Source organism: Anguilla rostrata, chromosome 2 (genome assembly GCF_018555375.3).
Source record: "Anguilla rostrata isolate EN2019 chromosome 2, ASM1855537v3, whole genome shotgun sequence".
In the NCBI taxonomy this organism is placed as follows: domain Eukaryota; kingdom Metazoa; phylum Chordata; class Actinopteri; order Anguilliformes; family Anguillidae; genus Anguilla; species Anguilla rostrata.
The window spans coordinates 36337731-36360638 of NC_057934.1; the positions used below are offsets into that span (position 1 = coordinate 36337731).

A 22908-nucleotide genomic window follows, 5' to 3' on the forward strand; every position below is an offset into this window, starting at 1 on the left:
CTGAGCGCAATTCAAAAATGTTCTTTCTACAACAGCGCTACCATGTGGTCAGTTATTGCCACGACAGTAGAAAGGCTTTCACATTTCTTGTACTGCGTTATCCCTTCATCTTTACATTACAGTATTGAATTATATTATGTATGCATGCAATAGTGTGTATGCAGCACTGTAGAAGAACTGTCTACGTTTATCCCTATGTATTGTACAGATTGAAAATACATTTCCTCTGGGAGGACAATATCCATCTCTACTTTAGTATGTATGTCATCATAGTAACTTAATTCTCTTTCACAGTGATGACCAGGGCAATCGGAGTGAGCACCAATGCAAGAGATTGTGCAACCAATCAGATACAGGGCTGATTTTGTGGGAATTTGGCCAAGACACCAAGGTTAGCAGCATTACTCTTTCAAAGAGTGCCATGCCACAGTGAGTCAGAACTTCCGTTTAACTTCTCATTCGAAGGACGGCACCTTCGACAGCACAGTGCCCTCATCACTGTGCTGGGGCATTGCATTTTTGTTTGGTCCAGAGGGAAGAGTGCCCCCTACTGGTCCAACAGCACCTCTTCCAGCAGCAAGCCAGTTTTCTCAAGAAGTCTCCCATCCAAGTACCAACTAATCCCACACCTGCATAGCTTCAGCAGTTAGCCATGAGGAGGGTACAGGTTGGTACAGTAGTGCACATAAATATAAATGCTAAACACTGAGTGTAATTTACCAGGGCTGTGATGTGGATCACTTGAACCACAGTTACGACCGTTCTTCTAGGCAGAAACCAGGTCAAAAATAAACAGAATGAACAGCGTTTTTTTTTTTTAACAATAGTATTTAATGGTTTATATGCAATTCTCTTCTAAGGCCCTCTTCCCCCTCACAGTACACAATGATATTCCAGCCCCCCCCTTGTAATAATAGGGGGGGAAAAGTATGAAAAAAGAGGGGCTGAAATATTAAGAAAACAGTCAATTTCCAGTTTCGATGTCCGTTAAAACGTTAAACAGATGCTCGAATGGTAACTTCGTGAAAGGCGAGCCTCTCTTCGGCTTCTTTCCATGTCTCACTACAAAACTCGCAGAGCGAAAACGGAACAGCATCCCCCCCCCCCCAACAGGTAGTCTGGAACTTTGGTCGTGGGAGAGAAAGGGGGGGCGTCGGCCTTTTCCCGAGCCCGGAGAGCGGGGGTGGGAGGGGGTTGGGGGGGCCGAGAGACGCTTCCCCCCAGTCCACGCTGCGGGCCGGGCCTGGGGGCCCCCGTCGATCGAGGGCCGAGCCGGGGCCTCTCCCAGCCGTTCGCCCGTCGACGGGCTCTGCCAGACTCCGCCCTGCCCCTGGGAGGGAGGGGTGAGAGGGCCGTGGGAGACCGGGTCTGTCTGAGGGGCTCGCTCCTCCGCCGGCCTCGTCGGGTTACGCCAAGAAAAACAACCCAGCAGGAGTCAGAAGGAGCCCTCCTCTCCTCTGAGCGGGGGGTCCGCTGCGGTAGGCTCTCTCCGGCTGGGGCAGGAGGTGGAGAGGTGAGTACAGAAGAGGAGGAGGAGGAGGAGGTGGGGGGAGACGGGCTCGGCTCCTGGGAGTTTGGCAGGTCTTGGTTGGGAGGGTGTGTGGACTTCACCCTGGGACTGTGCCCCGGGCCTCCCCTTCTCTGCACCTGGGCCCTCTCACTCTCTACGTCTCATTCTCTCTTTCGCTGTCTCTCACTCTCTCTTCCTGTCTCTCTCTCTCTCCATCAGTTTCTCCTGCTCTCGGTCTCTCTCACTCTCATTCTCTCCCTTTCTCTCCATCTCTCGCTCTCTCTCTCTCTCTCTCACTCCCCCAGTCTCTCTCTCTCTCACTCCCCCTGTATCTCTCTCTCTCTCTCTCTCTCCCTGTCTCTCTCACTCCCCCTGTATCTCTCTCTCTCTCTCTCTCTCTCTCTCTCTCTCTCTCTCTCTCTGCGGTGTGTCGGCGGGAGTGGGCCGGGTGGCCGGGCTCCTCTGCGGAGCGCTGAGGGATGGGCAGGCGTTTCGGCTCAGTTGGAGGCGCTGCTGTTGAAGGAGCCGGAGGTGGAGGGCATGGCCCCGCCCGGCGTCCCGGTGGTGGACACCGACTTGCGGATGTGGGGCATGAGGAAGGGGTCGCTGGCCAGCTGGTGCACGTCGATGCGGTCCTCCTTCCGGTACGCCAGGCAGCGGCGGATGAAGGCCTGAGGGGCACCAAGCGCGAGTCAGGTGTGCACACACACGCGCATACACATACACACACACACACACACACACACACATGCATACACACACACACAGACACACACACACATCCAAGCACTCACACACACACAGACACACTCACACACACACACACCCACCCATGTGACGCTGTCACGTGCTGGAGTCCCCACGTGGAGGTCCATACCGCGTGTGTGTAACAGTAGAAAAGTGTGCGCGCCCCGGGTCTGAGTACCTTGGCTTCGGGCGAGACGACAGGCTTGGGCGGGAACTGCACCTCCGTGGCCTTCAGGATGGTGTTCTCCTGGAGGATGTCCTGCTGGGACTGGTTGTGTCCGAACGGCTGCATCGGGGGACGGAGGGAGGACCGGTAAACAGAAACAGGAAGTGAGGCGGAGCTGTGGGTCCGCGCCAGTCGCGTTTGGAAGAAGGAGCGGGGCGGCGGCTGCCCTACCTTGCGGCCGTACAGGCTCTGGTAGAAGATGACCCCCACCGACCACACGTCCACCTTGTTGGAGATCTTCGGCGGCTCCTTCCCCACCACGAAACACTCGGGCGGCAGGTACCTGCGAGTGAGGGAAAACGTCACACACCCGATACTCGCACCGCTGACCAATCACTGTGAGGTTACAGATGACTGCTGTCAGTGAGGGTGTCACCTGACCTGGGTCTCATCATTTATCTGAAATAGTGAAACCCAATAACAGGGTTCCCACGCCTTTTCACCCATTATTTTCCAGGACATTTTACGTGACCAGCAGCTGTATAGAGGGGGACACCGTGATCGCAAACGGGTTTGGGAGTGGAGGGGGGGGAGGAGGGGGGGTGTTGGTGGTGTTGTGATTGTGATCGCAAATGGGGTTATGGGAGATTTCAGATCGCGATCGCAAAGGGCACCCATGGTTTTTGTCTATAACATTACATGAAAAATACTCTCCAACACAACTAATCGTTTTCCAAGCCGTTTAGGCAAATGACTCATTTCCCATGACTTTTCCTTGACTGGAAATAGGCCTTAAACAATTCCAGGTTTTCCAGGACGTGTGGGAACCTTGTTCCTACCGATTACTGACAATTTAAAAGAAATATCTTTTCACAAATACGAATAAGGTTTTCTTGTATATTTTGGTGGAAAATTCTCAAAAAGCCGAACGGGTTCTTTTGAAATGCACTAGCAAGTTTATGTAAGCATTTAAAATAAGCATTTGATCCAGGTCGGGGGCAACATTCAATTCTCAAACGAGCAGAGATAAGTATTCAAACAGATAACCTGTGCAATGTCACGGCTTCACAAACCGATGGTTCACAATGCACTGAAACTCACTTATTGACACACAAGCCTTTTACCACAGAGAATAATCCGTAAACTTTAAGTTTCCAGTTTTCCTGATTTTACTGGTTTTCTCAGCAAAGCAAGCTTAGTACCAAATGAACAGTAGACCACCTGCAGAGTCCACTGTGCATCTGTGATGGCGAGACGGGGCCCGCTTGGGTGCTCTTACCAGTAGGTCCCGGCTCCCTGAGAGGTCAGCTCCATCCCGTCCACCGAGTTGTAGCTGTCGTCGTCCATTATCTTCGAGAGGCCGAAGTCGGTGATTTTGATCTCGCCGCAGGCGGTTCCGTTCACCAGGAGGATGTTACCTGCCCGGATTTATTCAGAGACCGCCGGTTAAAAAAAACCAAACCGCACACTTGCAGCTTCAAAACAAGGGCTACACTCTTCTTGGTCAGGAAACAATAAAATCCATGTACAAAGCTAGACACAAAGAATACTGCCATTTACAATTTAAAAAACTGACAGCTGCAGATCTGTAACCATTTTTCAACCATTCGGATTCTGGCAGTTTTAAAAATAAGAGCCCATTCATTAAGACCAAGGAATGGATTTCAGCTGTGTTATTAGAAATGATCAAGCTAAGTAATAGGTTTTGCATGTCTTGGTGACTGCTACACAATACAACATTAAATTACACCAGACATATTATCTCAAGAAAGGCAATATTGTAATACTTTATTACACAATTAGCTCCACCCCCATCTCTCCCAGAGTGCCCACTAAGCCCCGCCCACTAGATGCCCGTGAGCTTTTCCGTGGGTTGCCAGGTTGGACGGCGAGCCGAGCCGAGCCTGGGCTGCAGGCGGGCGACGGCGGGCGGGCTCACCGGGCTTCAGGTCGTAGTGGATGATGGGCGGCCGGATCTCGTTGAGGTACTTGAGCGCGTTGACGATCTGCATGATGATGGAGCGCCCCTCCTTCTCCGACATCAGCTTGTGCTGCTTCAGGTAGAAGTCCAGGTCGTTCCCCTCGCAGTACTCCAGAACCGTGCAGAACCTGGGGCGAAACAAGCGGGCCACGGTCACGGCAAGCGCGGGCAGACCCAGCCGTGGCAAAATTTACAAGATGAGAGAATCTGCTGTAGTGCCCATACAGAGATAATAACGTCTGTCAAGAACATCCGTTACCAAAGACTAAAATTTAATTAGCTATTTTAACCCAGTGCGCCTACTCGTGTCAGCAATTTTTCATGGAAGAAATTTTTAGAGTTTTTTTACTTTATTAATACGACAGCCTCAGATCCTATGCTGCAATGCAGTTTATCACCTCAGCACATAAATGGCAAGAGACTTGATCTGGTTAAATCCGTTAAACCCATGACTAAAATGGGAATTAGCTGACTGTTTATGTGACCCTTTACACAAAAACACGTCTAAGTAACTCTTTCGCAACGTACAAACAATTAAAATGGCAACAGAAAAATGAACATTCATCGCACGTTTGGGGAACAGCTGGTCTACTAGTACAACACCAACAGATGACAATCTATGTCACACAGATAACACATGCATTCAACTTAAACTAACTAAAATAAAAATGCGTATGAATTCACAAGATCAGTGACTTAACAGATCCCTTAACAGAAAATGGCCATACTATGCTACTGGCCATAAATGGCATCTGAGGTATGTTCTACCAATTAGCCAGCCATATTAGCATTCTCTTTGAATAAAATGGATGTATGATTAAACATCAGCAATTGGTGGAAACCTCTTGTTTTGACAATCAACAGTAGTAAAACTAAAAATACCAAGATATGGCCCATGTGCCGTACTGTACTGCATTCTGGGATCAAAGTGGTTCTGAACAAATGTTCCTGATGCACGCTGGAATCTGTAGTCATTTCTCCCTGTCAGTGTGACACTATCACTCCATAGCATAGAAATAGATGGCTCAAAGACAACCGTAACTTGCAGTGGTGAATTATTTTAAGTGTCTGAAATTGCTAATTATTTTTATACAAAGATGGACACCACGGTGTTCATTCACGTCGACTGCAACTGAATGGGGAGAAGGACAAATACAAGAAAAAGTGTTCGAATAATCGCCCCCGCTGCAGTAGCTACTCACGAGTCGGTGTCGAGCGAGAAGTAGTCGTAGAGCTTGACTATTCTGGGGTGGTCCAGCTCCTTGTGGATTCTGTACTCCCTGCAGGCGTGTCTGAGTAAACGGCAAAAAAGACCAGACCGTTAAAACATCATCATAACAGGCATCCAAATACACCCTGCAAACCCACTGCGTTCACCTCTGCCAACAAGCACCGATTACGATCGACAAGAAGAGGAAAAGCGCCAGAGGCACATGACTCATTGCTAAGCAAAAGCCCAATTTGGGTACATTAAAGGTATGTGTCCCTTTTTGGGTTTACTAAAGTATTACTTCACTAAAATAAACTTCAGGTAACTCCAAAGCAGCTTTTACAGTGATGTTATGGTTCAAGAGTATACATGTATGACCAGACTCATTTGATAGCATTTATTCGCAATTATAAACGCGAATGCCAGATTTTATATCATGTGGGAGTGTCTCTGACCCAGCAATCTCTGGCTGCATACATAAGCCGCGTTTCCACCAAAATTACCCGGAACTTTCAGTCCCAGGAACTACTTTACCAGGAACTAAAAGGTTCCTTCAGCCAATGGTTGTCTGCGTTTCCACCGGGGTCTAAAGTACCGCGAAGATTAGGCAAATTAACCCACTGACGTTGTCGTCGGTCCATCTGTCATATGATTTCTTCTGTAACCCCATACTACCACCGAAGTAGCCTACATTATTTTCTAATAACCGGGACAGCCCGGAGGGGTTTATTCCACTTATATACAACGGGTTACCAACAATGACTATATATGGTTACTTTTGTATTTATTGATTTTCATATATCCTCTCAAACACATTCATTAACAGCAGAAAACATGCACACGTTGTAAACAATTTGCTGTTTTATTACTTTCTCGTCGTCAATTCCATATAGGCTAATCGCAAAATGACAAGAATAGAACGAAAACTCGGACTTGCGTGAAAATGTAAATTAGTAGTGGTACAGCCACCGTTTGCTTTCCTTCGAAGTTACTGCTAGCCGAGCAGCGAAGTGTGCCCTCCAGATGCGAACCATGCACCATAAATGAGTCCATAGTCTTCCTGGTCTTTTCGTGGAATTGAAAAAATGGCAGTAAAATTGAGTAAAATTACGGCAGTCTGAAAAAGCTAAAGGGAAGATTACTAGAATTAACCTGTTATTTTACCCGGATAAAAAGTGCGGAAGGTGATTTCCAGTTTGCTTGTACTGTATCACCAATGTTAATTATGCAGAACTACCGCATACCTCACATAACTGTATCAAACGTTTTGAGTCAATTACAACGGGCTAACAAAATATTCAGCAACCGAATTAATTGAATGTTTTGGTAGCCTACGTAATATGCTGTCCCAGCACGAATGCTTAGCATTTTATAAAACAAATACTAAAGCAAGAAAAGAACAGAAGAGCACACGTTATAATTCCAAGACGTTGACAGGCTATAACCAAAAGTAGGCTACTGCGCTGCATAACATACAAGTTTGATTTGAAGTTATTATGAAAATAAATTGGTTTGCCGCTGCATATTTTCAAACATGGCGGGTAATGGCGGAAAATAAATACAACACAAATGCTACGAGTACTCGACCAATCAGAAATGTTCAGCGCTGCAAGCTCCACCCAAAAGGTTCCTGTACTTTCGGAAAGTACTACCCCCCGAGCAGGAACGTTTTGGGGGTAAAACAAAGCCCCCAGAACTAAATTTAGACCCTAGTTCCTGCGGTGGAAACGCACTGAGTTCCTCAAAAGGTTCCTAGTTCCGGGGTATAGTTCCTGCGGTGGAAACGCGGCTATAGAGGCTGGCCAGTCAAAAACATATACCAAATCTGGAAGGAAAAATTCTCCCCATTTTCTCAAATGCATACGTTGTTACTTTCATATATTGTGGTAGTAATTTCACTAATTATAGCTTATAGCGGTATATCCAATTAATACTGAAATTGCAAAAATAAGTGATTGCAGAAAGCACAAATACTGATGTACATATATTTAATATAAAACAGGAGTGAAGTCCTATCTACATAATCTGTACACAGGGATATTAACACAATCAACCCTCTTCCAACCCTCAAGTTTATATGAAAATACTGCTCCACAACCACAATAGACATTCCACAACAGAAATGAGTAGATTTTCTAAATGACAAATTAAGCACGAGTCCTCCCAATTGTGCGTTTATGAGAAAGTCATTAACTACCAAATGAAAACTAAACATGACAAAGGATGAATGCTTGTTCTTGTAACCTTCCCTGAAAAAACTGGATAGCAACACGTCATTTAAATTCTTTTGGTTTGCTTTATAAATTGGTGTTTGCGAGCTGTATTATTTAAACAAAGTGGAACTGCACGGTTCAAAACACTGGCAGTAGAATCCTGAATGTTTTCTTCTCCATTTAAAATGGGCACAGCACACCACTGCCTTCTACTATCAGGGAGTGAAGGCAGACAGCTACACATATCAGATCACATAAAAGCTAAAATAGCTGAACTCTATACACATAGCGTAATACAAAGTCATGCAGCTCGGCACTGTCCATAAAGTTGCGGTAAGCGTGTCTTTATGGGAGACTAACGGTTAATGTAACACGGAAGTCTCTTGAGAAAGAGCATCAAACGTAGTTCCTGAAATCAAGCTGGTCCACACAAGGGCCGTGCCAACAATCTGCCAACCTGTGATAGTAAACGAGTAACCGCGGTAACATGCCCCTGTGACGGTAACGGAGTAACCGCGGTAACATGCCCCTGTGACGGTAACGGAGTAACCGCGGTAACATGCCCCTGTGACGGTAACGGAGTAACCGCGGTAACATGCCCCTGTGACGGTAACGGAGTAACCGCGGTAACATGCCCCTGTGACGGTAACGGAGTAACCGCGGTAACATGCCCCTGTGACGGTAACGAGTAACTGCTGTGTAACATGCCCCCTGTGACGGTAACGAGACCCGTAACATGCCCGTAACGAGTAACCGGGTAACATGTCCCTGTGACGGTAACGGAGTAACTGCGGTAACATGCCCCTGTGACGGTAACGAGTAACGTGAACTGCCTGTGCTAACGAGTAACGCGAACTGCCCTGTGACGGTAACGGAGTAACCGTGGTAACATGTCCCTGTGACGGTAAAACCCAATTAACGGTCGTTCATTTTGTCATTTTGCAGATACCACAAGACACTCCTACAGCTATTATTCCCACGCAGCACACTACCACTTCTAAACATGTAGGGTGGTAACTTACAATAACAACACATTTATTTTAATTAAAGCAGACGATGTTATTCTTGTCAAGGAGAAATGCAGCTGCTCAGAGCCTTTAATTTGAGGTTGCTGTTCCGCTGTCTGTTTACTCATGCAGATTCATTCGGTTTTAGTTTTCATAAATCACCTGTAGGCCTACGGCAAGTCTGCACAACGTTACTGCTTACACTGTAATGGCAAGTCATCTACGAGCAACTGAAAAAGTAACAAATGTGTGCGGCGAATGTTTCCAACTGAAACAAGTGAAAAGGGCTAAGGAAGATTTCCCACCCCCGGTTTAACCGTTTAACCACGGTTACTTTTAAGTAGGGTTAACCGCTTATTCCAGTTCTGCTACCGGCACAGGCCTAGTCCACATTATCAAGCCATACGCACAAGGAGCCAAGATTAATAAAAGGAAACAGAAGACAAAACACTGTGCCGAGCCCCACGTGTAGCAGGCAACGTATATCAAAACGATAAAATGAGAGGGGGGCTATAATCTAGTCTGGTGCGTCTCAAGGCCTAACATTTGAGAACATCTGTAAAGGGAAGCAGGTGTTTGAGGCGTGCGGTTGAGGTTAGCGCGCGCTGCTCTGCGGCGTCTTTCGCGCTCGACGACGTGTGACGCGCGAACGCGACCGCAGTGGCGGCGGCGGCGGCGGCGGCGCACTCACTTGTGGTAGTTCTCCTTCTTCTCGTCCCGCCAGTTCTTGTTCAGCTGGTGGATTTTCACGGCCACGTACCTCTGCTCCGTCAAGTCGAAGGCCTGCGGCGAATCCAGACAGACGATGTAACCAAGCACTCTACAAATCAACCAATCACCACCCCCCCCGCCCCTCACGTGACCAGTACAAGCAGCTGTGATGCGCCACCCAATGGGATAATGGCATGGTATCCTGGGTCTTTAATGTGAGGGACATGCAGCAGTGTGGAGCTACATTAAAGCCATTGGACAAGACGGTATGACACTCAGAGGGGATCCGTAAATTTTGGGTGATCTGCGCAAAAGCGCCGAAGACAGGCCTCACCTTGTAGACTTCACTGAAGCCTCCTCTGCCCAGTAAGTGTAAGAGCAGGTACCGGTCGTTCAGCGTCGGGTGGTCTTTGAACCTGGAGACACAGCCGCGCAGAGGGACACGTCAAAACCGCCATCGTCGCCGAGCCGTAGAAACAAGCAGAGCGTTTAAGCGACTGTCTGTAGCACCCGGCCGCGTAAGACCTGCAGCTTAACAGGCCAGCTGAGATACACGGTGGTGCTCATGCAAACACACTAACACTGAGGGTCGCTTACACTGCAAGCCACTCTGGCTCAGAGCGCCTGCTCAATGAATGTAATGGTAAATGGACTGCATTTATATAGCGCTTTTATCCAAAGCGCTTTACAATTGATGCCTCTCATTTGCCAGAGCACTTAGGGGTTAGGTGTCTTGCTCAAGGACACTTCTACACGCCCAGGGCGGGGTTTGAACCGGCAACCCTCCGACTGCCAGACAATCGGTCTTACCTCCTGAGCTATGTCTATGCAAGGAGTCTAATGAAATTCCAGCTTACGAATGTAACATTTCCACTCTTAAGACTGAAAGAAGCATTAACGCGGTGTTCATTTCTCAGAGATAGAGGCGGCTGTAGGAGGAAAGGGAAAGGGGCCGCACTGTGAGTTGTCTTCGTTGTGTATCCTCTTCAGCTCGCGGATGTGCAGGTTCCGCACGCGCTCCAACCGCTCCAGCTCCGCCTGGATCTCCGCCTCCTCCTGCGGAGCGCAAACCAAGCGTCGAGACAGCAGCCACGCACAGCGCGTGAGACGACGGTACCACGCACAGCGAGACACGAAGAACAGACAGCAAAGTCATCCACAGGGGGTGGACAAATGGACAAAAGAACGTCAGGCATGCAGAGGGATGGACTAAAGTATGTCAATCACATAAAGCCTAATAAACAAATATAATTAGAAAGAGACCGACAGAAGCACATTGATTACATGGAGACAGATACGAACACAAAAACTCTTTCGAGCTGGACACTTTGATAGGCCAGACAATCAGCTAGGAGAAAAACTCTGGAACCAAGGCCAATGCAAAGATAGACCCACATGCCCTGACACACAGGAGGTCACAGACAGAAGAGAGGGATGCTGGCTACCTTCTTTAGATGTCCCAGCCTCAGTTTGAAGATCTCCTCCTGCTCGTGATACTCTGCAAGCGTCAACCTGCGGAAGCCAGTCACAGAGCAGGGTCATGACCTCATAAGAACACAAGCGAGCGCTCATCAACAGAGAAAACAAGTGCTTTTGAAGGTAATGACAATTTGCAAAAGACAGACTTTTTTTTCCCTCACTGTTCTGGGCCTCCCTGTTCTTCTCAGGATAACCCTGAATGAACCGTTAAAAGATGCCACCCGATATCCCCCAGTTTAACTGGCTAAAATTATTCACTCCCTCTCCACCACAGCTGATGTGTCGTGAGCGTTCTGGCACAAAATGGCTGCCGTGCATCACTCAGGTAGGGGCTACACATTGGTAGTGGCTGAGGTGAGTTTCCCCCTCATCGCTGCAAAATGCTTAAGAGTTTGACAAACATGCTATATGAATACAATAAATGAATAATGTAAACAATAATAACAACAATAACCATATTATTGTTATTGCTATTATTAATTATACACAGAGGCTGTGAGACCGGGCCTGGTCGTGAAGGGGCGCGTCCTTACGCTTCGTTCTCCGAGCCGTTGGTCTTGCTCTTGCGCTTGTTCTGCTCCAGGCTGGGGGGCGGGGTCTGGCCCATGGCGGGCGGCTTCCTCTTGGCCAGCAGCTTCCTCTGCCTCTCGATGTCCTCGCGCTGAGAGTTGATCCTCTCCTGCTGCCTGCGGGGGGAAGGGAGGGGGGGGGACACAGATCCAACAGGTCAGCGACACGGCACAAACGGCGGGAATGGAGGGAATTGGGGGGGGGGGGTCCCGTGAAGTAAGAGGCAGGAGAACCACGCCCCCTCCGCCTACGTCTCGCCCCCGTGCGTGCACTCGATCGATTTACACGACTGGATTTCCGCCACTGCGTGAAGCAACGCTATGGTTTTTGGATGTCCCCACAAGCGCGGCTATTTAGGACTCGTTTAATTTAAAAGGACGATAATTCTCAAGCCTTTAATCCTTTGAAGACTAGGTTTTTTTTTAATAATGTTTTTTTCTAAATTCTCAGTGTTCTAGAACTCCACTGCTTTCAATTGCCAGAGTGTTACGTCAGCATCAGAATGCTCAGATACACTTCCCTCAAATACGCGTTTCACACTGCACATAGTTAACCCAGGGTTATCTGTAACCCAGGGTTTGAAGTTGACCTTTTCACACTGTACATTGTTAACCCGTGGCTAGGTCTGAACCCAAAGTTAATGATTCACACTGCTTCTTGTTAGCCCCGTGTTAAAAGTCAGCTGAAACACGTAACCAATGTTTGCATTCCGGAATGAAAAGCATTTACTCTCTGCTCCCGATGTTGCATTACAGTCTTTAATTTGTTTGTATTCTCTTACATCTCTTTAGTTTTCCCCCCCACAGCTGATCAGCAGACCTCATATATCCCTGCCTTTGACAGCTCTGCAGACATCTGGGCAAAAAATCCAGTTTACTTCTACAGGTGCCATCAAGTTTACTTTGAATGGATTTCTCAGCTTACAAACTGATAAATAAATGTGTCTCCTCCTGGGACCAATTAGTTTGTTTTGTTACTTGTTTAGACATGCTTTTTTTTGCTTGGTTTTGTTATATTATTATTATTATTATTTAGCTAACGTTAGCTGCCTAGTTCTCATTTTTAACCAAAACAATTACACCAGAAGTGCCGTGTTTGAAGTACAGAAATATATCATCACGCTCTTTGTTTATTCTAACCTCAATTCACACTGGAAACAGTTAGCCCTGTTCACACAGATAACCCCAAAAATTTGGGGATAACCGTGCTCGGAAGCAGGGCCAGCTAACCCTAGGTTAAAGTCTGGGTTAGCCCACTTTGGAACATGCCAGTGTGAAGTGTGTTAACCTAGGGTTAAAAATAGTTCTAGAATGCATTTAGCCTAGGGTTAAGCACGGTGTGAAAAGCCAGATGTTTTCCTTAGGGTCATTATGACCTCCATCAGTGTGACATGTTGTAATAACCAGTTAACCTTATTTTTTCATCTTGATACCGCATGACATTTCCTAATTGGGTGGGATTAAATACTAAACATGTAATAAACAACTGGCTTTCAAAAGGCATGTACCAGCTTGGGGTCATTTTGACCCCCAGGCTCTGTACCCGTCTAAAATTTAAAAAAATATACTACCTTTTTAATTTTTTTTATCTCAGATTTTTTTTTTTGTGGGTGATTCCATAGGCACTTTACCATACTGGTTTCAAACTTTCTCCACCAACTTCAGGGTCAATCTGACATCAAACATAAAATACATACTAATATTCAACATAATGGAAGGGTTAAGAGCATTCTAATCACATATGTGTGATCTGACACCGCAAAGGGGCACTTCTGTTAATGTCATTTTTGAGTGAAGTAGTAGTTCTTGATGAAACCATTCACGAATTAAGCTCTGCAGGTGTTTGCGAGTAGCCGCGGGATTCATTCTGGAGAGACGTTGCCGGTGAATCTTTCGAGTGTAAATTTTCAGCGCTTTGGGGCCACGTGCAGACGGACCCGCGAGGCCCGCTTTATCAGGGCTGAGCTGCAGAGCCACAGCCGCACCCTGACGCTAGGTACTGGCCTGAGGAGGAGTAGTAGGGGAAAAAAGCGAAGGGGGTGGGGCTGGCGCCCGAGAGGAGAGTGAGGAGGAGGAGGCTCACTTGATGAGGTTCTGGAAGGCGTATCCGTCCGTCCACTGCTCGGTGAAGGAGGCCCCGTGCCGCACGGTGGTGAAGTGCCCCAGACGCAGCCTGTCCTGCATGCTCTTGTCCCGGCACGCCATCTTCTCCTGCTTCGACTGGGGGGGGGGGGGAAGACGCGGGTCAGCCTTCACGTCACAGACCACTACGAATCGAACCCCGGTAAACAGCGCTAACTGGGACGGAACGGCGTCACGAATCGCGTGGCGGTAAAGGCGTGAGAAACCACAAACCCAGGGCTGTCCCAGTCCTGTTCCTGGAGACCTTCAGTCCTGTAGATTTTCACTTCAGCCCTAATTTGGCACACCTGATTCTACTAACTATCCGCTCAATGAGATCTCCAGCTGTTGAATGAGGTGTGGCTTTGTTAGGGTTGGAGTGAAAACCTACAGGACGGTACATCTCCAGGAGCAGGGTTGGGCTTCACTGGACTAGCCCCTTCTCAGTATCCCCCCCCCCCAATTATATACAGACACATGACCTTGCAGAAGTCACACAGATGTACTACAGAGCGACAGCGGAGCCCTGCAATGCTGATGAAAGCCAGAGCGCGAGTGAGTCACCTTCTCGATCAGCAGCTTCTTGCTCATGGTCACACACTTGTTCAGCCGCTCCTTGTACCGCTCCAGCATTCGCTGCTGCTCGTCAATCTGCCGCCGCAAGTCGCAGTTCGCCTGGGGTGCCGACAGCAGGAAGGCGCCTTTCATTACATTGCATTTTATTTCAACAGACTCCATTTTGGCTCAGGCAGCCGGGCTGAAGAGTCGAGGCCGCCCTGAGCCGTAATGGACGCAAACACAGCAGCCCCGTTCGCAGTTCCCGCCTGACCCGCCGGCCAAACTTTACGTTAGCCAGCCACCGCAAAAACTCACCCGTAACAAGTCGTCTATGCGGCCCTCCTTCTTCTCCAGGTCCGAGTTCTTGTTGTTCTCCAGCGCAGTCAGCTTCTCTATCGTGAGGTCAGACTGCGGAGACAGAGAGAGCACGCGGCTGCAGCAGGAGGACGCAGAGCGCGCAGGGAGCGTGTGGGGGAACGCGCTATGTCTGCGGCCTCTTTAAGCGGCGGCTAACGCACTCGCGCCGTCACGTTCCTCATTTGCCTGCTGCACAAAATCTGAAAGGCGCTGAGCCGCGGTCACTGCTCGGCCTGTATAACCACGGTGCGTTCCAGCCTGAGGCCTGGGGTAGCCTGGGGTAACATGCGCTTCTTACTGCAGCTCAGGTGAGTCGGTTTTAGGGGTGGGGAGGGGGGGTGCTGGGACACAGTGTGGAGACAGGGGGGAGATAGGGGGGGTACCTGTGTAGCTTTGTGTGCGGTGTGGAGCGAGATGGGCTTCAGAGAGCTGGTGGAGTGGTCTGTGTTAGCAGAGCCTACGGAGGAAGGGCTGCCCTGCTGCACCTGTAACACACACACGCACACACACGCACACACACGCGTGCACGCACACACACACACACGCACACGCACGCACACATACATACACAAACACACACAGGCAGGGAAGGAGACACTAAATCAGTGGCCAACAACCTTCCAGAATGGAGACACGTAATAGATATATCAAACACACCATTTAACATCACTTGTTCAGACTTTACTGACACAAACAAGTCATTGTTCTGCAGCGGGACCATGAAGAGAGAGAGAGAGTGTGAGTGTGGAGAGGCTGAGTGAGGTGTGTGAGAGACCCAGCCCTCAGCAGTGAGAGACAGAGCAGAGACAGCCAGCGCTCACCGAGGCAGGGGGGTTAGAGAGGGAGTGCTGGGGGGAGGAGCGGACCACTGGCGGCACACACCGACCCGGACTGGTACCAGGACCACTACCACCCGCAAACTGAGAGAGAGACAGAGAGAGAGAGAGAGAGGGAGGGAGGGAGGGAGGAGAGCGGGGAGAGAGAGAGAGAGAGAGAGAGAGAGAGGAGAAGAGAGAGAGGAGGGGGAGAAAGGAGAGAGAGAGAGTGGGGGAGAGAGAGAGGGGGAGAGAGAGAAGAGAGAGAGAGGGGACGAGAGAGAGAGTGGGAGAAGAGGGGAGAGAGAGAGATGGGAGGGAGAGAGAGAGAGGGACAGGGGAGAGAGAGAGAGAGAGAGAGGAGGAGGGAAGAGAGAGAGAGAGAGAGAGAGAGGGAGAGAGAGGAGAGGGAGAGAGGGGGGAGAGAGAGAGGAGTGGAGAGAGGGGGAGGGGGAAAGGAGGAGAGATGAGGGACAGGGGAGAGAGAGAGATGGGGAAGGGTGAGGAGAGCAGAGGTGAGGAAAGGAGAGAGAGAGATGGAGGAAGGAGAGAAAAGAGAGCAGAAGATGAGAGGTGTGGAGGGAGAGAGCAAGAGAGAGAGATGGGAAGGGACATAGTGAAGGTGGTGAGGGAGGGAGAGAGAAACAGAGCAGAGAGGAATGGTGAGCAAAAAAGCCTGACAGAAAACAAACAGAGCAAACCCTAACCCTAACCCAGTGGAGAACGTAGCCTGGTGTTTTGTATGCTATTCTCTCAATAATGGGAGGAGCTCCACATACAGCAGCAGTCATACGCACTTTTCCAAGCAGCCTACAGTGCTGAGGGCTAGCGGGTGCTCTGTACTTCAGCAAGCCTCAACTCACCTCAAAATAATCACTAATTTTATGCCCTCTTGTTCCTCCTTTCCCTGAGGAGAAAAAGGGAAAGAAAAAACAAAATCAAAATGGATGGAATGGGCTTTGGCCATACACGAGTGGAAAAGACTGAGAAACAGAGACAGCGGCTCCTCCTCTTCCTCCACCGCCGACATGTTCCTTCAGTAATGCAGATGCATTGCCTCAATAAGACTGGGGGGGGACAACTCGCCTTGACTGCCATCGTATGGTTCTCCTTTCCTCTTCCTCGTCCTCTGGTCATTGGGCTTCTTCTCCGGTGTCTATCAAAAGACACACACACATGCACACACACACACACGCGCACACACACGCACACGCACGCACACGCACACAGGCACACACACAAAAATAAGCTCCATGGTCCACTTCACTGGAGGCCCCAGGAGACCACCCGGTGAAAACATAACATCCCCAGAACTCTGTGGCAACACTAAAGCCCGGTGATAACCAACATCACAGAAACATGAGAATGTTATCCATTGGTGGGACTGTGCGGAGGGGAAGGTGAAGTGGGAGAGATGGAGAGGCGTGCGTGAGTGTGAGTGTGTGAGTGTGTGTGTGCGCCTGCATGTGCATTTCGGGTGGCAGGGGTCTTCAGAAAAGTGCTTGAAAAATACGGGACACCTAAGCTTCAAAAGCACAGGGCCACACCACCGAATCATAAAGACAATTTTGAGTTAAACACAAGCGGAGCCAGTTTGTACATTCTCTCATTCAACTATCATTCAACTAAACTCCATTTAAGTACAGTTAGTTTGAGTCAACATTTATATAATCTGTGAAAGGAACAAACATCACAAAGCAAACATGGTACTTTGCCGTCTGTTATGTCAAGATAATTGCAGGTTTCGCAGAATTCGCCATATCCACATGCTGCTCGCAAACAGACGGCCATTTTTTTCCCCACTACCCGTACTCATAATACCAAGGAAAGGTTCAGGAATGAAAGTTGTAAACAGACCTCCAGCTCCTTGTCACTGAGAGAGCCCACGCTGCACAGGCTCTGATTGGACGACTCGTTGTGCGCCGAACCCTGGAAAAGACAAAAAAAAAAAAAAAAAAACACCACAAATCAACCAGTGAACCCTGACAAGAGCCCACGTTCACCAGCCTGACACAGGTAGCGGCGACGGTAACTGTATCTGTCCTCTTACGTGCCTTTAAAACGTATTCAATGACTTTGCGTCACGAGAACGTACGGTTTGAAAGAGACCAGAGCAGTCCAACTGAAATGAAAACAAAATGGCTCCTGGAAAGGTGTACCCCTGTTTGATCACCCCGTGCTACAATAAGACGTGACGGCCTCAGCAGCGCACTGTCAAGGCAACAGCAGTGCAGTCAGGGTGGGGCACCTGCCCAGCTGGTAACCATGCAACCGGGATAAAGACGAGAACTGACAGGCAGTCCAGTGCAGTGGGGGCGGGGGGGGCTGACACATAACACAGCGCCCAAGGTCAGGACTCAGGAACAAGCCAACGGAAACCATTTTAAAAACCGAGACAGGCGCCACCGAAGTGCTCCGATTTTTAATCTCGTTTGTTCAACCGCGGTCGCTTTCTTCAGCTCGCCGCTAAAAGCAGGGGGCCGCAGCTCGGGACGGACGACTCCGGCCCGCGCGCCAGCGGCTGCAAAATGGCGGAGGAGGCGTGCAGCAGCGCCACGGCAGGAGAAGCATTTTATGCGACGGCATCCGTCCTCGAGCCGGCGTGCGACCGGGCGGCACGATCCGCTGCGACGCCAGGGCTCAGGCTGTCGGTCAGCTCAGGAGAAGCCATCTGACTCACCCGGCTCCTTTGAGCACGAGCGGCCTCGTAACCGACGCTTCCCCGGGAGCCGGGTCTCAGAATGACGTCCGCGTTTAGAGAGGGGGAGACGGCCCGAAGCGAGGCGCTGTGGAGACGGAGCGCTTCGGGAGCCGGTGCCCCCCGTACGGCACGGCCCAGCGGAGCGCCAGGGCCAGGGGGGGGGCAGGGACCGCCACGCGAGCGTACCGCCACGCGCGCACGGGGCCTGGCACCCTGCCCGCGGCTCAGCTCCCGCGCAGCGACCGCCTCCACAGCCCTGCGCCCCGCCGGCGCCCCGCAGACTGAAACGGAGGGACATTCCTCGCCCCGAGCCCCTATTTTACCAAGCCCGCAAAGCCTCAGGTCTCCATTTATACACAAGCTGAATGCAGGGAGCGAGGAATTGTGTGTGTGTGTGTGTGTGTGTGGGGGGGGGGGGTGTTAGGGGTTAAGGGAGGTGGTCCCCCTGCCAGCCCGCCTAATTTCCTTAAAGCGGCAACAGTTAAGAAAAGCCCGTCGTCGCCGGCGACGGCCCGGTTCGTGCAGAGGGTGGGGGAGCAGGAGGACCTCCCCGGGCGGAGCTCACAGACCTTGGCCACCCCCATGCCCGTGAAGCGCGCCTCCAGCAGCTCCTGCCGCCGCGGGTCCAGGCTGTGCAGTTCCTCCATCATGTCTGCGGAGAGAGAAGGGAGGGCAGGGAGACAAACGGGCTGCAGTCAAGAGAGCGGCGCTAACATTAACGGAGCGGGCCTGGCCACGGCGTGCCTAGCGCCTACGCGCCTGATGGAGAGCCACACCGATCGGTCCACTTTCGACAGAGGGCCCGTCTACACAACACTGCGCAGGTCACTTAACGTGGAAGGCCCGAGATTCAGGAGGAATAGCTCTCACAATCGAGGATCGATCTGTGACATTATTTAAGGCCGTTTTACTTGGCTTTGTTACCATAAGGACCGTAGATCATCTTTCCCTCCCAGACAATACAAGCCATAATATTAAATGATGCAGTAAAAGAATATTTCAAACGCCCTTTGCTATTTTATATTGAGCGCAATATCAGATTTGGCTTCTGGGACAAAAGCTAATGGGGGCAGGTTGTATGAGGAAGAATGTCCCTCACCGATTTTAGAAAGTTCTTTCCAAAAATACCGACCCAAAATGGACCCAAGTGCAATGGAGTCTGAACAGCTGTGAACCCTATCACACACCCAGTTTTAATAGGAAGAGATGTGTCTTTACCAGGGCTAAGAGCGTATCATACATTAATCCATGGGAATCGACGGGTTTTTGAAGCAAGAAAGTAGGACCATTTTCTGAAACCATTAAACTATTCTTGTATTGAGGTAAATCTGTTGCGAAACTGTTCCTCGGGCAGAATGCACACTGAATGATTCATGCAAAGCCCTTTAGGTAATGTTACTTAGCCAACAACCAAACAAGGTGATTGGAGGTTAAACTAATCAATTTGCAAACGTTACCCAACTTACTGCGTTGATAAACTATTGCAAATGAAGTCGGTTTTCACACAGCGACACAAGATATTTTCATAGACATGTACAAATACCCCGGACATGTATAAAGTATACATGACGGCGTAAAACGGCGTTTAAAAACCCCACACTCTTACTTTAGTTAACCAGATAACCTAAGTTACAGTACAGTGCTCAGCTAACGTTGAAGCAGTTTATGATCCAAGCATCCTAGCTACGACTCCGTGGTATTGTTACTTGGCCAGGTTTTTTTTACTAACTTAATACATTTAGTTAAACCCATAAAGATGAAACAAACAGACAACCATCTCTGAAGGAAAATACTAGCTTACTAGCCAGCTAACTGGCTCACTATTACCTAGCTAGCCACCTCGCTAGCACATTTCATCCAACAACCTAAAATGGAGATGATGATAGTTGGCTGGCTGGCTGACTGACCAGACGTCGTTAGCGAATCGACTAAATAAATAAATACCACTGCAACGCACTGTTGTTCGAACAAACGCAATGGAAATGAGTTTCGTTTGATCTGTCGGTATCTAAACTATGTATGCATAATAGTCAAGTCAGCTCGCCAGCCAAGTTACCATACTAAGAAGACAATAAAACCTCTCCCAATATCCTTCAGATTCATCTCGGCGTTGCAGCTAGCCAACTCGTTTAGACAACAGCATAATTTTGTTAAACGTTATATTTGTCGAGGTTATTGTCACAAAGAAAGCGAGCTTTTTTGTGGTGTCTTCCCTCTCGTTTTACACAAAATACATACGTACATCGCCATCCTCAATAAACATTAGACGAGGTTATAATCCCCCTGTCGCCAGCCAGCTAGCCACATCGTTTAGGTTACCTGCAGCGGTGTCGTTTTTCACGGGCCTCGGGTCTCTCCGGGTATCAACCACTTTCCCCTTCCGAACAGCCCCAACACTTTCACCAGAGGCCTTGTCGAAATCCCCGTCCTCTCCCAGATTCGGAGTCCAGAGTGAGCAGTGCAGGCCCTGTTCCTTGGGGGCTGATGGAGAGTCGTGTGTAGGCCTAGAGATCCTCGGGATTTCCCAAGCCCCTTTCTGCCGCTGCCCCTGCACGGGTAACCCCGGGCTTACTCGCCTCCGCTCTTTGTGGGCCCCAGCCTAGCAGGCGTTCTCTACCTCGGCTCACGCTGGACCCGACAATAGCATTAACCTAAAAACGTTCATTTGGAGCAAGAAAAGTGCGTCGCTAAACTATATATCCAAGCTTTGGCTATTCTTTTTTTTCTTCCCAGGATAAATCCAGATCGATAGCTTGCTAATTCTAGCTAGCTAGCAACTTAGCTAGCTAACTGGGCTCATTGGTACTCAGAGTTCGGTCGATGTAAAGCAGGTTCAGTCAGCAAACAGTCTTCGCCTCATCTCTCGTCTGCAGCGTGCCGCGGAAATGACCTCTTTCCGATCAATTCGGCCTATTTGGTAGCTTGTCAACTAATCCGGATCGATTCGGTTCGTTTCTCTATTTTTTTAAACAATGTAAACAATAATCAGTAAATCTCATTCTGTCTCGTGAGATTGTCGAATCGTTTCCCCCCACCGCGCCTGAAGTGTTTACTCGCGCCAATGAAAGACTTGACTCGAATTTGGAACTGATATAATGAGAGTCGATGTCCCTGACGAAAACTTCACCACGGCTCAAAATCTTGGCCAGTGTAAGTTAATGCAAAACGCTGGATGCACAAATGGCATTTTGCATATCTTTGCACATATGGCATTTCGCATTTCTTGTTACTGTTTCTCTTTTATCACTACCATATATTGTTCTTTGTGCTGTATCATTCTGTGACATTTTACTCACCTCAGTCATACGTCCAACGTTAGGACTCACAGCTAAGAAATTCCACTTATTTAATTCTAATAGTTATTAAGTAATGTGATTGGGCAGCAACCAGTAACTGGTTTTATTTTTAGTTATATTTGTCTATATAAATACATAAAAATGATAAAATATGATGTATCGTATAGGCTAGGTAGGTACGTGATTATTTATGGAGTAGTTGCCCTGCAATAAAAATGAATAATTGTGGAATACCCATGAAGTAATACAATTAATTATTCAATGCATAAAGTCATATCATACACAAACAAACCTGTGAATACATATATCAATAGTAATACATTTTTCATCATTTGTTTATTTATTAATATATGTCTTTCCTTTTATTTCCTTCTACTGACACACGCATTTATGTGGTCAACCAAACCACTCAGAAAAGTGCAATCAACTACGTGATGACTGAGTATTTGGTGCTTGGTACGAACTGGTATGATCAGAAGAACTGTGGCATTATTTTGAGAACTTACACAAGGAAAAGTATGATTCGGCACCTGTCAATTTAGCTTTGTGCAGTTAACATAAATTTTATTGTAGTATTATTGTAAGTGTTAATTACTTTTCATAAAAGCAAGTAGCTCACAGAGGAAAGCAGAAGTCTGTTCATTCAGTAGGAGCACCCTGAATAACAGCTTTGGCATTCAGGCGATGAAGGACAAACTGTCACACTTTAGTGATACAGGGACCATGGGACAGCAGGTTATTTCCTCCCAGAATCAGTATGCTGTCTTACAGGCTGGGATCAGCTTTGTTAGCTGATCACTAAGTGAGCACCAACCATCGACAGCGTTACCTGAAATGTAGCAACATCAGTGCCACACAAGCTAACCAGGCAGTTTAATGTTTTAATAAAATAACTAAACTTATTTTGTATATTTGAATCAATCACGTGACAAATGTGAAAAAAATTTAATGTGACAACACAAGGAAAATATAAGTATTACCAGCAGCAGCACAGTACTGGAAATAACTGTGGAGCTGAGCTGATCCAGTCAGCTTCTGGACCCTGAAGCCGAAGGGGTTCAGTTCAGGATATATGGAACCAATGACGAGGGGATCCTGGTAGCAGGAAGAAATGGGGAGGAAAAAAAAAAGTATATATATATATTTTCCGCCTGGAATATAATTAAACATTAATGTTACGTATTTGATTCATTGTTACATTTGGCCTTGATGTTTTGGACCAATGATAGTTTTACCAAAATATTTTCATCTCAACAAAAGAAATACAATAAAAGAAAATGATGACACTTGTCCATATACATATTTAATGGAACATTTTTTTCATTGAGGAATGCATAATGTTATATTCAGTAATGTTATTCAGTACATGAAAGCATTAAAATATCTGTACGCTTTGAGGAGCACAGACAAAACCTAACTAGATTACCTCTGAAGTAATTTAGCACTTGTTCTTTTCTATTCAATCTA

General features: G+C 48.3%; 1 protein-coding gene across 3 annotated transcripts; it reads right to left on the reverse strand.

Moving 5' to 3' along the window:
• Positions 1-807: 807 nt before the first annotated feature.
• Positions 808-21227, reverse strand: LOC135247906 (serine/threonine-protein kinase tousled-like 2). 3 transcript variants are annotated; one of them, XM_064321882.1, is made up of 21 exons: positions 20465-21227; positions 18715-18797; positions 17302-17373; positions 16531-16600; positions 16308-16351; positions 15451-15549; positions 15013-15114; positions 14588-14680; positions 14279-14389; positions 13677-13813; positions 11558-11710; positions 10991-11057; positions 10504-10601; positions 9880-9961; positions 9526-9617; positions 5607-5696; positions 4363-4532; positions 3703-3841; positions 2655-2766; positions 2436-2543; positions 808-2181 (listed from the first exon to the last, which is right to left on the reverse strand). In XM_064321882.1, exons 2-21 carry the CDS (start codon positions 18793-18795, stop codon positions 2008-2010), a joined length of 2094 nt encoding a protein of 697 aa, XP_064177952.1. In that variant the 5' UTR covers positions 18796-18797; positions 20465-21227; the 3' UTR covers positions 808-2007. The 3 variants fall into 3 exon arrangements, with proteins under 3 accessions (XP_064177952.1, XP_064177954.1, XP_064177955.1); XM_064321884.1 differs by lacking the exon at positions 20465-21227 and adding an exon at positions 19364-19582; XM_064321885.1 differs by lacking the exon at positions 15451-15549 and having other exon boundaries at positions 20465-21226.
• Between the last annotated feature and the right edge of the window lie 1681 nt (positions 21228-22908).

Excerpts from the sequence above, each read along its gene's own strand:
- LOC135247906 (XM_064321882.1), bottom strand. The coding sequence starts at position 18,795 with ATGATGGAGGAACTGCACAGCCTGGACCCGCGGCGGCAGGAGCTGCTG. Across the intron at positions 17,374-18,714 it reads CGGGCATGGGGGTGGCCAAG|GGTTCGGCGCACAACGAGTC; the intron begins GTCTGTGAGCTC and ends TGTCTTTTCCAG. Across the intron at positions 10,602-10,990 it reads GGCTGGGACATCTAAAGAAG|GAGGAGGCGGAGATCCAGGC; the intron begins GTAGCCAGCATC and ends TGCGCTCCGCAG.